Source organism: Scyliorhinus torazame, chromosome 23 (genome assembly GCF_047496885.1).
Source record: "Scyliorhinus torazame isolate Kashiwa2021f chromosome 23, sScyTor2.1, whole genome shotgun sequence".
Taxonomy (NCBI): Eukaryota; Metazoa; Chordata; class Chondrichthyes; order Carcharhiniformes; family Scyliorhinidae; genus Scyliorhinus; species Scyliorhinus torazame.
In genome coordinates this window covers 34,619,066-34,635,070 of record NC_092729.1, presented here as the reverse complement: position 1 = coordinate 34,635,070, position 16,005 = coordinate 34,619,066, and the positions used below count along the sequence as shown (strand labels likewise).

Sequence of the window (16,005 nt, the reverse complement as noted above, 5' to 3'; positions counted from 1 at the left end):
TAAAACTAGTCGTATGCTTTCACTTAATATAGGACATAACGTTCATGCAGTAAACGCTAAGAATGGAATCATGAGTGTTCTGTCTGCTAACTTTTGTTGTGTCAAATTAAAGTTTGATTGGTACAGAACTGGTCAGGTCATAGAAGGCAGAGGATAGCAATGGAAGGGTGCTTTTCTGATTGGAAGGCTGTGACTAGTGTTGTTCCGCAGGGATCAGTGCTGGGACCTTTGCTGTTCTTAGTATATGTAAATGATTTCGTGGAAAATGTAACTGGCCTGATTAGTAAGATTACAGACGGCACAAAGGTTGGTGGAATTGCGGATAGCGATGAGGACTGTCAGAGGATTTAGCAGGATTTAGATTGTTTGGAGACTTGGGCGGAGAGATGGCAGATGCAGTTTAATCTGGACAAATGTGAGGTAATGCATTTTGGAAGGTCCAATGCAGGTTGGGAATATACAGTGAATGGTAGAACCCTCAAGAGTATTGAAAGTCAGAGAGATCTATGTGTACAGGTCCACAGGTCACTGAAAGGGGAAACACGGGTGGAGGAGGTAGTCAAGAAGGCATACGGCATGCTTGCCTTCATTGGCCGGGACATTGAATATAAGAATTGGCAAGTCATGTTGCAGCTGTATAGAACCTTAATTAGCCCACACCTGGAGTATAGTTTTCAATTCTGGTTGCCACGCTACCAGAGGAGGCTGTATAGAGGGTGCAAAAGCGACTTACCAGGATGTTTCCTGGTATGGAGGGCATTCGCTATGAGGAGAGGTTGAATAAACTCGGCTCGTTCTCACTGGAACGACGAATAGAGGGATTCGGACCCCGGAAGTGTAGAATTGTTTAGTTTAGACGGGCAGCATGGTCGGCAGAGGCTTGGAGGGCCGGAGTTCCTGTCCCTGTGCTGTCCGTTACTTTGTTCTTTGTTCTTTGTTCTGACACACAATGATGTCTCCGATAACGCTTTGCGAACTTTCTGAGGTGTGGGAAATGCTGTTTCCTTGGAGATATTGTCTCCTTTCCTTAATGGAAAATGTCCCCAAAGTCACAATCTTCAGCTTTTTGTAGAACTTGTGTTTCAGGACACGAGGGCAAAACATTTAATTTCCATTTACCTGATTATGCTATGTTGCTTGTGTTCTTTCTTTGTTTATTTGGCCATTCATTTTAAGAAGTCATGTCCAAATATATTGTTTCCCTTGTATATGGAACAAAAAAGAAAGAAAAATACAGCACAGGAACAGACCCATCGGCCCTGCAAGCTTGCGCCGACCATTCTTGCATTCTAACCGAAAACCTTCTCATCTGTCAGGGTCCGTATCCCTCAATTCGCATCCAATTCTGTATTTGTCAACACCCTTTAAACGTCACTACCGTACCTTCTTCCACCGCGTCCGCCAGCAGCGAGTTTCAGGCATCAACTGCCCTCTGAAATAATTCCCCCGCACATATCCTCTAAACGTTGCCCCAGAACCTGATGTTTCGTTAATATTTCCTTGCTAATTTTCCGATGTGCCATACAATGCACAGGATTCTTGAATGCATTTCAATGCACTTGAAGAGGATTCTAACCTTATCAGAAGTGCCATGATGGAAAATATCCCCAGGGATCAGCTTCAGCAGTCTGCTGAAGTGGTTAAATGTGTTTCAGGACAAAAGATCTAAAACAAAAATACATTGAACTGAATTTAAAAAAAAATGTATGTTGTTTATTTGTATATTTATTTTTTCATTTCAACATTTTCTATTGGAAATTAATTGTTTACCTCATATATGTAATTCCGTTATAATTATATTATATTTAAATTCGTTCGTATGCACATAAAGTTGCACACATATACACAAATAAACGCACACATTTTCGCCCACACTGACCCATTGAAACGTAAACACACATGCGGAGATATATCAGTCAGAGACATCGTACTGGTAATTGGCGAACCTGAATTACATCCTTTGCTGCATTTTTGAGCAATAACAAACTTAACTATGGTTAAAAGTCCCAGACTTGTGTGACATATTTAATAGAGTTTTTTCACATTGTGATCTCTTCATTGTCGCTTCACATTGTTGTTTCACAATAAACTGCATCAGCATCGTCACCTGTCAAATACAAGGTGAATAATCGTGAGTAATACATCTCTGATATCATCCCGTCGTAATAACCTATACAGGCACACATTAATGGTCAACAATCTTCCCGATGCGCAATGCCGCCATTGTGAAAAACAATCGTCTGCTTCCATGTCTTTCAGCAAGAACCCTGTGTGACGATTAGCTGTGGCAATTTCTCACCTGTTCAGTTCCTTTTTAATTATAATATGACTGCCGTCGTCTCGGTTGTCGCCTCGAGAGCGCGTTTTGAGAGTACATTCTACAATTTCATCCCTGTCAATATCGTAATTTTACTGCATCTGGAAGCAACATATATTAACTCACCAACTAAACAATTATAGACCACAGCAAGAAATTTCTACAATCAACTTACCTGCCTCTGAATTTATGTGGAAACTCTCGTGCGTAAAATTGATACCCCTCCTTCACTTTATAGAACATGGAACATTGAACATTACAGCGCAATACAGGCCCTTCGGCCCTCGATGTTGCACCGACCTGTGAAATCACTCTAAAGCCCATCGACACTAATCCATTATCGTCCCGATGACTATCCAGTCACCATTTGAATGCCCTTAGTGTTGGCGAGTCCACTACTGTTGCAGACAGGGCATTCCACACCCTTACTACTCTCTGAGTAAAGAACATACCTCTGACATCTGTCTTATATCTATCTCCCCTCAATTTAAAGCTATGTCACCTCGTGCTAGACATCACAATCCGAGGAAAAAGACTCACTGTCCACCCTATCCAATCCTCTGAACATCTAGTGTGCCTCAATTAAGTCACCTCTTAACATTCTTCTCTCTAACGAAAACAGCCTCAAGTCCCTCAGCCTTTCCTCATAGATCTTTCCTCCAGACCAGGCAACATTCTGATAAATCTCCTCTGACCCTTTCCAATGCTTCCACGTCGTTCTTATAATGCGGCGACCAGAATTGTATGCAATACTCCAAATCCGGCCGCACCAGAGTTTTCTACAGCTGCAACATGACCTCATGTCTCCGAAACTCAATCCCTCTACCAATAAAAGCTAACACACCGTAAGCCTTCTTAACAACCCTCTCAACCTGGGTGGCAACTTTCAGGGATCTATGTACAAGGACACCGAGATCTCTCTGCTCATCCACACTGCCAAGAATCTTACCATTAGCCCAGTACTCTGTCTTCCTGTTAATCCTTCCAAAATGAATCACCTCACACTTTTCTGCATTAAACTCCATTTGCCACCTCTCAGCCCAGCGCTGCAGCTCATCTCAGTCCCTCTGTAACGTGTAACATCCTTCCGCACTGTCCACAACTCCACCGACTTTAGTTATCATCTGCAAATTTACTCACCCATCCTTCTACGCCCTCCTCCAGATCATTTATAAAAATGACAAACAGCAGTGGCCCCAAAACATATCCTTGTGGTACACCACTAGTAACTGGACTCAAGTCTGAACATTTCCCATCAACCACCACCTTTGTCTTTTTCCAGCGAGCCAATTTCTGATCCAAACTGCTAAATCGCCCTGAATCCCATGCCTCCGTATTTTCTGCAGTCGCCTACTGTAGGGAACCTTATCAAACGCTTTTCTGAAATCCATAGACACCACATCAACTGCTTTACCCTCATCCACCTGATGGTCACCTTCTCAAAGAACTCAATAACGTTTGTGAGGCACGACCTACCCTTCACAAAACTGTGTTGACTATCTCTACTCAAATTATTCCTTTCCAGATGATTATACATCCCATCTCTTATAAAGTTCCAATATGTTGCCCACAACAGAAGTACGTCTCACTGGTCTATAGTTACCGGGGTTGTCTCTACTCCCCTTCTTGAACAACGGGACAACATTTGCTATCCTCCAGTCTTCTGGCACTATTCATGTAGACAAAGATGACTTCAAGATCAAAGCCAAAGGCTCAGCAATTTCCTCCCTAGCTTCGGAGAGAATCCGAGGCTAAATCTCGTCCGGCCCAGGGGACGTATCTATTTTCACACATTCCAAAATTGCTAACACCTACTCCTTATGAACCTCAAGCCCTTCTAGTCCAGTTGCCTGAATCTCGGTATTCTCCTCGACAACATTGTCTTTTGCCTGTGTGAATACTGACGAAAAATATTCATTTAGCACCTCTCCTATCTCCTCGGACTCCAAGCACAACTTGCCACTACTGTCCTTGACTGGCCCTGCTCTTACCCTAGTCATTCGTTTATTCCTGACATATCTATAGAAAGCTTTAGGGTTATTCTTGACCCTACCTGCCAAAGACTTCTCATGTCACCTCCTGGCTCTTCTTAGCTCTCTCTTTAGGTCCTTCCTAGCTATCTTGTAACTCTCGAGCGCCCTAACTGAACCTTAATGTCTCATCTTTACATAAGCCTCCGTCTTCCTCTTGACAAGTGTTTCGACTGCTTTCGTAAACCACGGTTCCCTTGCTCGACTACTTCCTCTCTGCTTGACAGGTACATACTTATCAAGGACACGCAGTAGCTGTTCCTTGAACAAGCTCCACATTTCCATTGTGTCCATCCCCTGCAGTTTTCCTCTCCATCCGATGCATCCTAGGTCTTGCCTCATCGCATCAGAATTGCCTTTCCCCCAGATATAAATCTTGCCCTGCGGTATATACCTATCCCTTTCCATCTCTAAAGTAAACGTAATGGAATTGTGGTCACTATTACCAAAGTGCTCACCTACCTCCAAATCTAAAATCTGTCCTGGTTCATTACCCAGTACCAAATTAAAATGAAATGAATGAAATGAAATGAAAATCGCTTATTGTCACAAGCAGGCTTCAAATGAAGTTACTGTGGAAAGCCCCTAGTCGCCACATTCCGGCGCCTGTTCGGGGAGGCTCGTACGGCAATTGAACCGTGCTGCTGGCTTGCCTTGGTCTATTTAGACCTGTGCTAAACAGCCCCAGTGAAGTTACTGTGAAAAGCACCTAGTCGCCACATTCCGGCGCCTGTTCGGGGAGGCTGTTACGTGAATCGAACCGTGCTGCTGGCCTGCCTTGGTCTGCTTTCAAAGCCAGCGATTTAGCCCTGTGCTAAACAGTTTTTCCAAATCCTATATTGCCTCGCCTCTCTTTGGTCTCTCTACATACTGTGTCAGGAAACACTCCTGCACACATTGGACAAAAACAGACACAACAAAAGTACTCGAACTATGACGTTTCCATTCAATATTTGGAAAGTTAAAGTTCCCCATAACAACTACCCTGTTGCTTTCGCTCCTATCCAGAATCATCTTTGCAATCCTTTCCTCTACATTTCTGGAACTTTTCGGAGGCCTATAGAAAACCCCTAACAGAGTGACCTCTCCTTTCCCGTTTCTAACCTCAGCCCATACTACCTCAGTGGACGAGTCATCATCAAAGTTCCATTCTGCCACCGTAATACTGTCCTTGACTAATAATGTCAACCCTCCCCCTCTTTTACCACCTTCCCTGAGCTTAATGAAATATCTAAACCCCGGCAACTGCAACAGCCATTCCTGTCCCTGCTCTATCCATGTCTCCGAAATGGCCACATTATCAAAATCCCAGGTACCAACCCATGCCGCAGGTTCACCCACCTAATTCCGGATGCTCCAGGCATTGAAGAAGACACACTTTAAACCACATTCCTGCCTGCCGGTACACACCTGGAACTTTGAAACCTTACTCATGACCTCACTACTCTCTACCTCCTATATACTGGAGCTACAATTCAGGTTCCCAAGCCTTTGCTGAACTAGTTTAAACCCTCCCGAAGAGCATTAGCAAATCCGCCCCTCCCCCCAGGATATTGGTATCCCTCTGATCCAGGCGTTGACCATCCCTTTTGTAGAGATCCCACCGACCCCAGAATCAGCCCCAATTATCCAGAAGCCTGAAACACTTCCTCCTGCACCATCCCTGTAGCCACACGTTGAACTCCTCTCTCTCCCTGTTCCTCGTCTCGCTATCACGTGGCACGGGTAACAACCCAGAGATAATAACTCTGTTTGTCCTAGATCTAAGTTTCCACCCTAGCGCCCTGAATTCCTGCCTTACATCCCTATCCCTTTTCCTACCTATGCCGTTGGTACCTATGTGGACCACGACTTGGGGCTGCTCCCCCTCCCCCTTAAGGATCCCGAATGCACGATCCGTGACATCACGCACTCTGGCACCTGGGAGGCAACACACCAACCGCGAGTCTCTCTCGTTCCCACAGAATCTCCTATCAATCCCCCTAACTATGGAGTCTCCAATGACTAATGCTCTACTCCTCTCCCCCTTCCCTTCTGAGCAACAGGGACAGATTCTGAGCCAGAGAATTGTACCCCATGGCTTACCCCTGGTAAGTCGTCGACCCCCAACAGTATCCAAAGCGATATACTTGTTACTAAGGGGAACGAGCACAGGAGATCCCTAGACTGACTGCTTCCTCCCAGCCCCTTTCACCGTCACCCATCTATCTTTATTTTTCGGAGTAACTACATCCCTGAAGCTTCTATCTATGACCACCTCTGCCTCCCGAATGATCCGAAGTTCATCCAGCTCCAGCTCCAGTTCCCTAACGCGGTTTCTGAGGAGCTGGATACGGGTGCACTTCCCACAGATGAAATCAGCAGGGGCACTGACGGCGTCCCTCACCTCAAACATTCTGCAGAAGGAACATTGCACTACGTTCCCTGCCATCCCCTCTAGATAAAAAAAAGAAAAAGAAAGAAAGAGCTTACCTGTTATTCACTCCCCTTCTCAGCAAGCACTCACTCGGCAACCTCTGCGCCCCACAAGATAACACCTGAGGGAAAATAAAAGAAAAGCTACTTACCAGTCACCAGCCAGTCCCTTACCTGCAGGCTGTGACGTCACGGTTCAACTTCTTTCGACTTCTACCTGCCCTCGAGCCTTCCTCGTGTTCTTTACAGCGGTTGTTTTGTTTTTGGTTAGAGGAGGGGGTAGGGACGGAAACACTGAAGAAGTGTTCCGGGTTTAAGTGTCACTTGACAACAACTCCTCCACAAACTACCTTCAAGTAAGGGTGAGCACACGGAAGTATGCAAATTACCCCCGCAACAGCCAATCAGCAGCTCCGCTCTACTGCCCTCTGCTGGATAATTCAATATAATTCAATAACTATCTTTTTCCATTCACGGTTGAATTCCATCGCTACATGTTGCTGGCTGAATTTGATGTAACTCTTTGTATTTGAGACATAGTGATCATTTCAGTTAACCTCACCATCTTGATATTCCTGGTTTAGGTGAGATGTTCATCCCGAGTTCAACAGTGTGTTTTGAATAAATGTAAATCCAGCAGCTGCCGAATTTCAGATGGTATTGTGGTTAAATGTTAAAGGGAACTACGTACATATCTACTTAGTGGAAATGTGACTGATGTGTAAATGTTCAGATATCTGTCACGAGTAGCAATTTCAACTGGTTTTCTCAATAACAAGAAAGTATATGCATGTAAACAAAGAACTATAATTATATATGTACATTCAGTGTACATATACTTTAACAAATATATGTATTTCACATCTCTTTTTTGACAATGACTGAGAACATATTGTCTGATTGTTTCAGACTCTATACGGCCTTATTTAAATTGACAGCATTCAATAACGAAGACTTAATACTTACTCTGTGAGTAGCAGTTTGCATTGGTATGTTACTATTATATCCAACATGAATTGATCAATCTATCCGGTAGGTTTTCAAACATACCTGCAGGAACTGGCTTTCTCTTGATCGGAATAAACTCTAGTCCCAGAATAATCACGATCCCTAACACGATCAATGCAGCGAGACTGAAACGGATTGGGATTGAACTGGAAACTAAAAGATTATGAGGAGAAAATGAATGACCATTTTAGTGCGTCATAGGCCAGTAGTGAACGGGATGTGTTTTAACATTTCCATTAAATATTTTAGATTTTAGTTGAACTGAATTTCTAACAGCTCTCGTCGCATGATTGGAATCCATGACTCCAGAAAATTGTCATGTGTTTCTCGATTACTAGTCGAGTGAACACGCCACTGCGCCACCGCTTGTCCCAGGAAATTGATGCATTCCTTACCTATCCAATAAACATAGAACATAGAACATAGAACAATACAGCGCAGTACAGGCCCTTCGGCCCACTATGTTGCACCGAAACAAAAGCCATCTAACCTACACTATGCCATTATCATCCATATGTTTATCCAATAAACTTTTAAATGCCCTCAATGTTGGCGAGTTCACTACTGTAGCAGGTAGGGCATTCCACGGCCTCACTACTCTTTGCGTAAAGAACCTACCTCTGACCTCTGTCCTATATCTATTATCCCTCAGTTTAAAGTTATGTCCCCTCGTGCCAGCCATTTCCATCCGCGGGAGAAGGCTCTCACTGTCCACCCTATCCAACCCCCTGATCATTTTGTATGCCTCTATTAAGTCTCCTCTTAACCTTCTTCTCTCCAACTAAAACAACCTCAAGTCCATCAGCCTTTCCTCATAAGATTTTCCCTCCATACCAGGCAACATTCTGGTAAATCTCCTCTGCACCCGCTCCAAAGCCTCCACGTCCTTCCTATAATGCGGTGACCAGAACTGTACGCAATACTCCAAATGCGGCCGTATCAGAGTTCTGTACAGCTGCAACATGACCTCCCGACTCCGGAACTCAATCCCTATACCAATAAAGGCCAACACTCCATAGGCCTTCTTCACAACCCTATCAACCTGGGTGGCAACTTTCAGGGATCTATGTACATGGACACCTAGATCCCTCTGCTCATCCACACTTTCAAGAACTTTACCATTAGCCAAATATTCCGCATTCCTGTTATTCCTTCCAAAGTGAATCACCTCACACTTCTCTACATTAAACTCCATTTGCCACCTCTCAGCCCAGCTCTGCAGCTTATCTATATCCCTCTGTAACCTGCTACATCCTTCCACACTATCGACAACACCACCGACTTTAGTATCGTCTGCAAATTTACTCACCCACCCTTCTGCGCCTTCCTCTAGGTCATTGATAAAAATGACAAACAGCAATGGCCCCAGAACAGATCCTTGTGGTACTCCACTTGTGACTGTACTCCATTCTGAACATTTCCCATCAACCACCACCCCCTGTCTTCTTTCAGCTAGCCAATTTCTCATCCACATCTCTAAATCACCCTCAATCCCCAGCCTCCGTATTTTCTGCAATAGCCTACCGTGGGGAACCTTATCTAACGCTTTGCTGAAATCCATATACAACACATCAACTGCTCTACCCTCATCTACCTGTTCAGTCACCTTCTCAAAGAACTCAATAAGGTTTGTGAGGCATGACCTACCCTTCACAAAGCCATGCTGACTATCCCTGATCATATTATTCCTATCTAGATGATTATAAATCTTGTCTCTTATAATCCCCTCCAAGACTTTACCCACTACAGAAGTGAGGCTCACCGGCCTATAGTTGCCGGGGTTGTCTCTGCTCCCCTTTTTGAACAAAGGGACCACATTTGCTGTCGTCCAGTCCACTGGCACTATTCCTGTAGCCAATGATGACATAAAAATCAAAGCCAAAGGTCCAGCAATCTCTTCCCTGGCCTCCCAGAGAATCCTAGGATAAATCCCATCAGGTCCCGGGGACTTATCTATTTTCAGCCTGTCCAGAATTGCCAACACCTCTTCCCTACGTACCTCAATGCCATCTATTCTATTAGCCTGGGGCTCAGCATTCTCCTCCACAACATTATATTTTTCCTGAGGGAATACTGACGAAAAATATTCATTTAGTATCTCGCCTATCTCTTCAGACTCCACACACAATTTCCCATCCCTGTCCTTGACTGGTCCTACTATTTCCCTAGTCATTCGCTTATTCCTGACATACCTATAGAAAGCTTTTGGGTTTTCCTTGATCCTTCCTGCCAAATACTTCTCATGTCCCCTCCTTGTTCGTCTTAGCTCTCTCTTTAGATCCTTCCTCGCTACCTTGTAACTATCCATCGCCCCAACCGAAACTTCACACCTCATCTTCACATAGGCCTCCTTCTTCTTCTTAACAAGAGATTCCAATTCCTTGTGTAAACCACCGTTCCCTCGCTCGACGCCTTCCTCCCTGACTGACCGGCACATACTTATCAAGAACACGCAGTAGCTGATCCTTGAACAAGCCCCACTTATCCAGTGTGCCCAACACTTGCAGTCTACTTCTCCACCTTATCCCCCCCCCCCCCCAAGTCACGTCTAATGGCATCATAATTGCCCTTCCCCCAGCTATAACTCTTGCCCTGCGGTGTATACTTATCCTAAAAGAATCCTTCATGATACTGAGCAATTCCATTCAATCACCTGTTAACATTCTCAAACTCCACTGGGCGCCTGCGCTGTCCATGCCAACCCACGTGACCGAGTGACGTGACAGGAGGGAAATTAAGTGTACTTTCAAAACACCTGACGACCTTGACTTAGCCCAATACATTGAAGTCATCAGGTTTATAAGTTTAATACCAACAATGTATTTTAACAGTACTGTAAGTACAATGACAAAAATATAACTGCCACTTTTCTCAACTCAGCCCCCACTTTCCAAATAGCCCCCCCTACCACACACTGAGACACACTCACTCACTCAGACACAGACACACACAGACATACACGGGCTCACACACAGACACACACACGTAGTCACACTCAGACACACACTCACGGCGGCAGACAACATTGAGGAAAAGAGTTGTGGAGTGAGAACACAGTAAAATAAAATAACATCGTGAAAGGATCTCTAAAGCATTGCGCCTGCTTTCAGTTCACGTCTTTCAAGAGTTCAAGATTTCGTTTTGATACTTGTTCCTTCTGGGCTTGAAAGGATATTTTCGGCGAATGTTGTCTACTTTCTTTTTGAATCAACATCATTTTAAATTAGGAGTAATGATATGTCAGGTGCTCACTGGTTTTTGAACAACAGACTAGTTTTTCTAATTCAGCAAGGAGCGAGAGAAAAAGAGCTCCTCCCCCTTTCAAGGTCGAATCTTCTGCCTAGCTTCTCAGAAGAATCGCACATGAACCAGTCACTGACTGTTGCCAGGCAGAACCGTATTACTCGCCAGCCCACAGACTGACGGGCAGCCACACGAAATGACGTCCTCCCAAGTTGGTTCTTATAATAGTCTCGGTGTCTCTCCGAAGTAGAAAACGTGGTAAGCACTGGCATGATGAACAGGCTTTTCTTCAGGCACATTTTAATTATGGGTCCACGGAACAAAATAATAAAATAAATGGTAGCATAAGGAACTGAAAAGGACAGAATCTAACATAACTTTCCCCGTCCCGTCCCCCATCCCACCTGAAGGAATGAAACTTTATTTGAAGGACGTTTCAAACCAAGCAAGGTAACGCAAAAAACAAAGCGCACATCCATTTATCTATCCTTTCCCTCTACTTGTGTTGCCGGAATTCTTCTATCTGCCACTTACCAACTGTAAATAATTGAGAATCTATCCACCATAATCTGGTCCTTGTCAGGAATATGGGAAAATTTAATATTGAAACGTACCATCAATGAATTCTAAAGGAGCCATCTTGCATCTGAGTTTTACATATTTCTATAAACCAGGGCAGATTATGGTTCTGAAAGATTAGGCTGTGTTTATTACCATACCGGACACATAAATCAAAATGATGAAGGGTCTTTAGCAATGCGCTTTCGAAATGGTGTCGACTTCCTTTGGCACGGATTTAATTTTCACTGAAACGTTTCCCACCAGTGTTTACAGCACTTTTGTTCAGCTCTCTCAGAAACATTCCGCTAGAACTAATCAGTGACTCTTGTCAGAGAGAAGACTGTCGCTGGACAACCCATAGGTTGCCAACAGACCAATCGAACCAACTTCCACCAATGCAGATCTTAATATTCACCCGGCGCCCGGGACACATGTAGCGCAATAGTAGCGCCAAGGACCTTGGTTCCAGAGATACCCCGGGTCAGTCTCCGTGAGGAGTTCGCTCATTTGCCCCGTGTTTGTGGGAGTCTTAATACGAAAGGCCAAAAATGTGCAGGGTCCGTGGATTTGCCACGCTAAGTTGCCCTTTTGTTTAAAACCAATAGATTTACCCACCACCGAGGAGTTTCTATTTCCATCTCCAAAATACAAAAGCTGTGTCAAACAGGCCTGACGATCAGGTTGCTTCAGCTTGAGTCCACTGATTCTATACATCATGGTCCACGGGGGCAGCACGGTAGCGCAGTGAGTAGCACGCAGCCTCACAGCGCTGTGGTCCCAGGTTCGATCCCAGCTCTGGGTCACTGTCTGTGTGGAGTTTGCACATTGTTCCTGTATGTGCGTGGGTTTCGCCCCCACAACCCAAAGCTGTGCAGAGTAGTTGGATTGGCCACGCTAAATTGCTCCTTAATTGGAAAAAATGAATTGGGTACTCTAAATTTATAGAAAATAAATAAAACATTATGAGTCCACGGAACAAAGAAAATTACATAAAATAAATGGGGCAAAGGGAAATCAAAAGGAATGTCTCTAACAACATGCTCCGCTCTCCATGTACGAATTGTAACCATTTCTAAACTTGTGGCACATTACAAACAGTATTTCCGTCTTTCTCCAATTTGGATAATTTACCCCAGTCTGTCTATCCTCCGCCCTCAGAATGGTGCTCCGTAAAAATGATCCTTCAACGGCAGCCAATCAGGAATGGAGTTGGCAAGGTGCTGGGATGTGGATCTTGTCTCAATGCATCTGCTGGTATTATGCAGCAGAACTCTCAGTTTACATTTGGAAATATCTTGATTTTTGGCTTTGAAGCGTGGACTTCCCCATGACACAGCTAACCTGTGCCAACCAGGAGGCAGATGATTTATTGCTGCCAGATATTAGATCATGTACACATTTGATTCTCGGTGTAGTCTGTGCCAAGATTTAACACCAGAGCACTGTGTTCCTATTTTCATGTCAGCTTGAATTGCGAAGTGCACCGGTTAGTTTAACGAGATAACATCTCATGTCTGAATTAAAACAGGAACACATTATCCATAATCAGGTGGATATATTGACTGTGCATATCACTCACCTCTTACACTGATGCTCAAAGGGTCACTGGGGGTCGAGCATAGCCGGGTTCTGTTCACCTCCGCTTCATACCGACAGGTATAATATCCTATTTTGGAGTGATCGATTTTATTGATGGTGAAGGTGACAGAATGCATTCCTGCAGCAGGAGATTTAACGTTGACAGAATTCGATTGTCCTTGTCTGTATAAGTAAAATGCAATCCCAGGACTGTCCTGGGAGCTGGAGCAGTTAAACGTGACACTTTCACCGTCAGCAATAACATAGGAATCCACTGAGAAACGTGGTTTATTCAGACCTGCAGTTGGACAGAAAGAAATAGTGACGGTCATTACATATTCAACACTGAATCAGGTTATTAATATTCAGAACTTTAGTCGAATTACCTAATTGAAAAGGAGACAGAGATAACAGGATGCTATAGAATGTGAAGGACTGATCAGTCAGGGAGGCAGTGGGGCCGTAGTACTGTCAATGGGTTGTGCTCCAGAGTCCCAGCGTTTTGATTTGGGGCACGGTGGCACACTGGTTATCACCGGTGTCTCACAGCATCTGGGACCCAGGTTCAATGTCGGCCTTGGGCGATTGTCACTGTGTAGTTTGCACATTCCACCCGTGTCTGCATGGGTTTCCCCCGGGTGCACAATACAAATATATGCAGGTTAGATGGAATGGCAGTGACAAACTGCCCTTAATGTCCGAGAGGTTAGGTGGGGTTACTGGGGTAGTGTCGGAGTGTGGGTCTCGGTTGTTCTTTCGGATGGTGTGTGCCGGTCCTCAGCTAATTCAAAACAGCAGTCGTGATCTCAAGAAACGGCAAAAGGAATTGGACACTGTAGAGGTTAGAGGACCTGCGGATATTCCTACAGACTTGTACTTGTACTGAAGGCATGCACCAAAGTACAGTGCAGTACAATTTGCCACATCAATAGCTCCGAAGTGAATACGGTCGGCAGCTTCAATACCTGGCCATCACCATCACCAGCAGTCTGTCCAGGTTCCTTCACTTTGACGCAAAAGTCAAGAAAGCCCAATTCATATCTTGTTCCTGCCGAGGCTAAAAAAAGTCGTCATGTCTCCCTCAAATCTCACAAACTTCTGCAAATGTGCCATAGAAAGCATCCTATCCGGTTGCATAACAGCTTGGTATGGCAACTGTTCGGCCCAAGATCGCAAGAAACTGCAGAGTGTGGTGAAATCAGCCCAACGCATCACACAAGCTTGCCACCCCCACATTGATTCTGTCTACACCTCCCGCTGCCTCATGAATTCAGACAGCATTATCCGAGACCCCTCCCACCCAGCCATTGCCTTCATCCAGACCCTTTCACCAGGCAGGATACAGAAGTCTGAATACCCGCACATCCAGATATACGTGCAGCTTCTTCCCCACAGCTACTAAACTCCTCAACAACTCTCCCTCGAACTGATCTGTTCCCTGTAAGAACACTATTCACGACGCCCTATGCTGCACTTGCTCATGTGTTTGCTTTGTTTGGCCCTTGTTCCGTACTTTTACCAATCATTATTTGTCGATGTACTACATGTGGATGTACTTAGTTGATTATACTTTTTGTCTACTATGTACTGTGTACGTTCTCTTGGTCGCAGAAAACTAGTTTCACTGTACTTTGGTACATGTGACAATAAATCACTCAATCAAGATATGTACATTACACAGAAAAGGGACAAATGAAATCGAACAAATAATATCGCCAAATTTGCAGATGACACCAAGTTCAGTGGGAGGGTGAACTTCCTGCAGGTTGCAGAGATCCTCCGCTGTGATTTGGACAATTGAATAAGTGAGCAAATTAATGGTAGGTGCAGCATCATTTTGATGAACGCATTTGCATCCACTTTGTTCAGAAAAACAAGAGGGGATACTGTTATATGAATGTTCATAAATTAGGAGAGGGTAATGTACAATGAGACCCGAGTGCCCTTGCACACCAGTCACTCAAGACCAGCAGGAAGATACAGCACGTGGTAAAGAAGGGAAATTATATTCTTGCAGGAGGATTCGGGTACAGGATCAGGTGTGCCTGGCTGCAATTGTACAGGGACTTGCTGAATTAGCAACTGGAATATTATTTGCAGTTTTTGTCTCCTTATCTGAGAACAGAGTCTTTGCTCTCGAGGGAGTACATCGAAAGCTTACCAGACTGATTCATTGGATGGCGGGACTAACGAATGAGAACAGACTGCATCGGTTGGATTTCATTCGCTGGAGTTCTGAAGAACGAGGGGGATCTCCTGGAAACCTATAACATTCCAATAGGGCGAGACAGGGTGATTGCAGGAAGGATGTTCCCGATGGTGGGGGTGTCCAGAACGATGGGTCACAGTCCGAGGATACGGGTAGACAATTTGTACAGAGATAAGGAGAAATCTATCCCCTCAGAAGTGGAGAGTCGGTGGAATTCGTTACCACTGGAAGCCAGTTGAGACCAAAGCATTGTATGTTTTCAAAACCAGTTAGATATATGACTTCGGGTGAGGGAGATTGGAGAACATGCGGGTGCGTGGGGTGGGGAGGGGGGGGGGGGAGCAGAATTAGTCCATTGAGTTGGATGATCAACCATGATTATAATAAATGGCGGAGCAGGCTCGAAGGCTGAATGGCCACCCCTTCTCCTATTTTCGATGTTTCTTATGGCAACATGGAACTTATGCAAAAGCTTCATAAAATAATAGTAACATCTTGTATCCAATTCTGAGCATGAAACTCTATACATGATGGCCAGGTCTTGGAAAGTGATTTGGAGGTCATTGACTCAAATGCTTCCAGGAATGAGGGACATAAGTTAGGACTAGTAAATTGAACATCTCCCTTTCCCTTGGCAGTGCAAG

At 44.6% G+C, this 16,005-nt stretch overlaps 1 protein-coding gene across 1 annotated transcript in view; it reads right to left on the bottom strand.

Annotated features, from left to right (window-relative positions):
- Nucleotides 1-1,691: 1,691 nt before the first annotated feature.
- Nucleotides 1,692-16,005, bottom strand: part of LOC140399731 (immunoglobulin superfamily member 1-like) — a 49,411-nt gene continuing 35,097 nt past the window's right edge. Inside the window, exons 3-5 of the mRNA XM_072489244.1 lie at nt 13,154-13,450; nt 7,813-7,923; nt 1,692-2,107 (exon numbers count right to left, since the gene is read on the bottom strand). Of these exons, the coding sequence (XP_072345345.1) occupies nt 2,067-2,107; nt 7,813-7,923; nt 13,154-13,450 (449 nt within the window). The 3' untranslated portion in view covers nt 1,692-2,066. The remainder of the gene's footprint in view (nt 2,108-7,812; nt 7,924-13,153; nt 13,451-16,005) is intronic.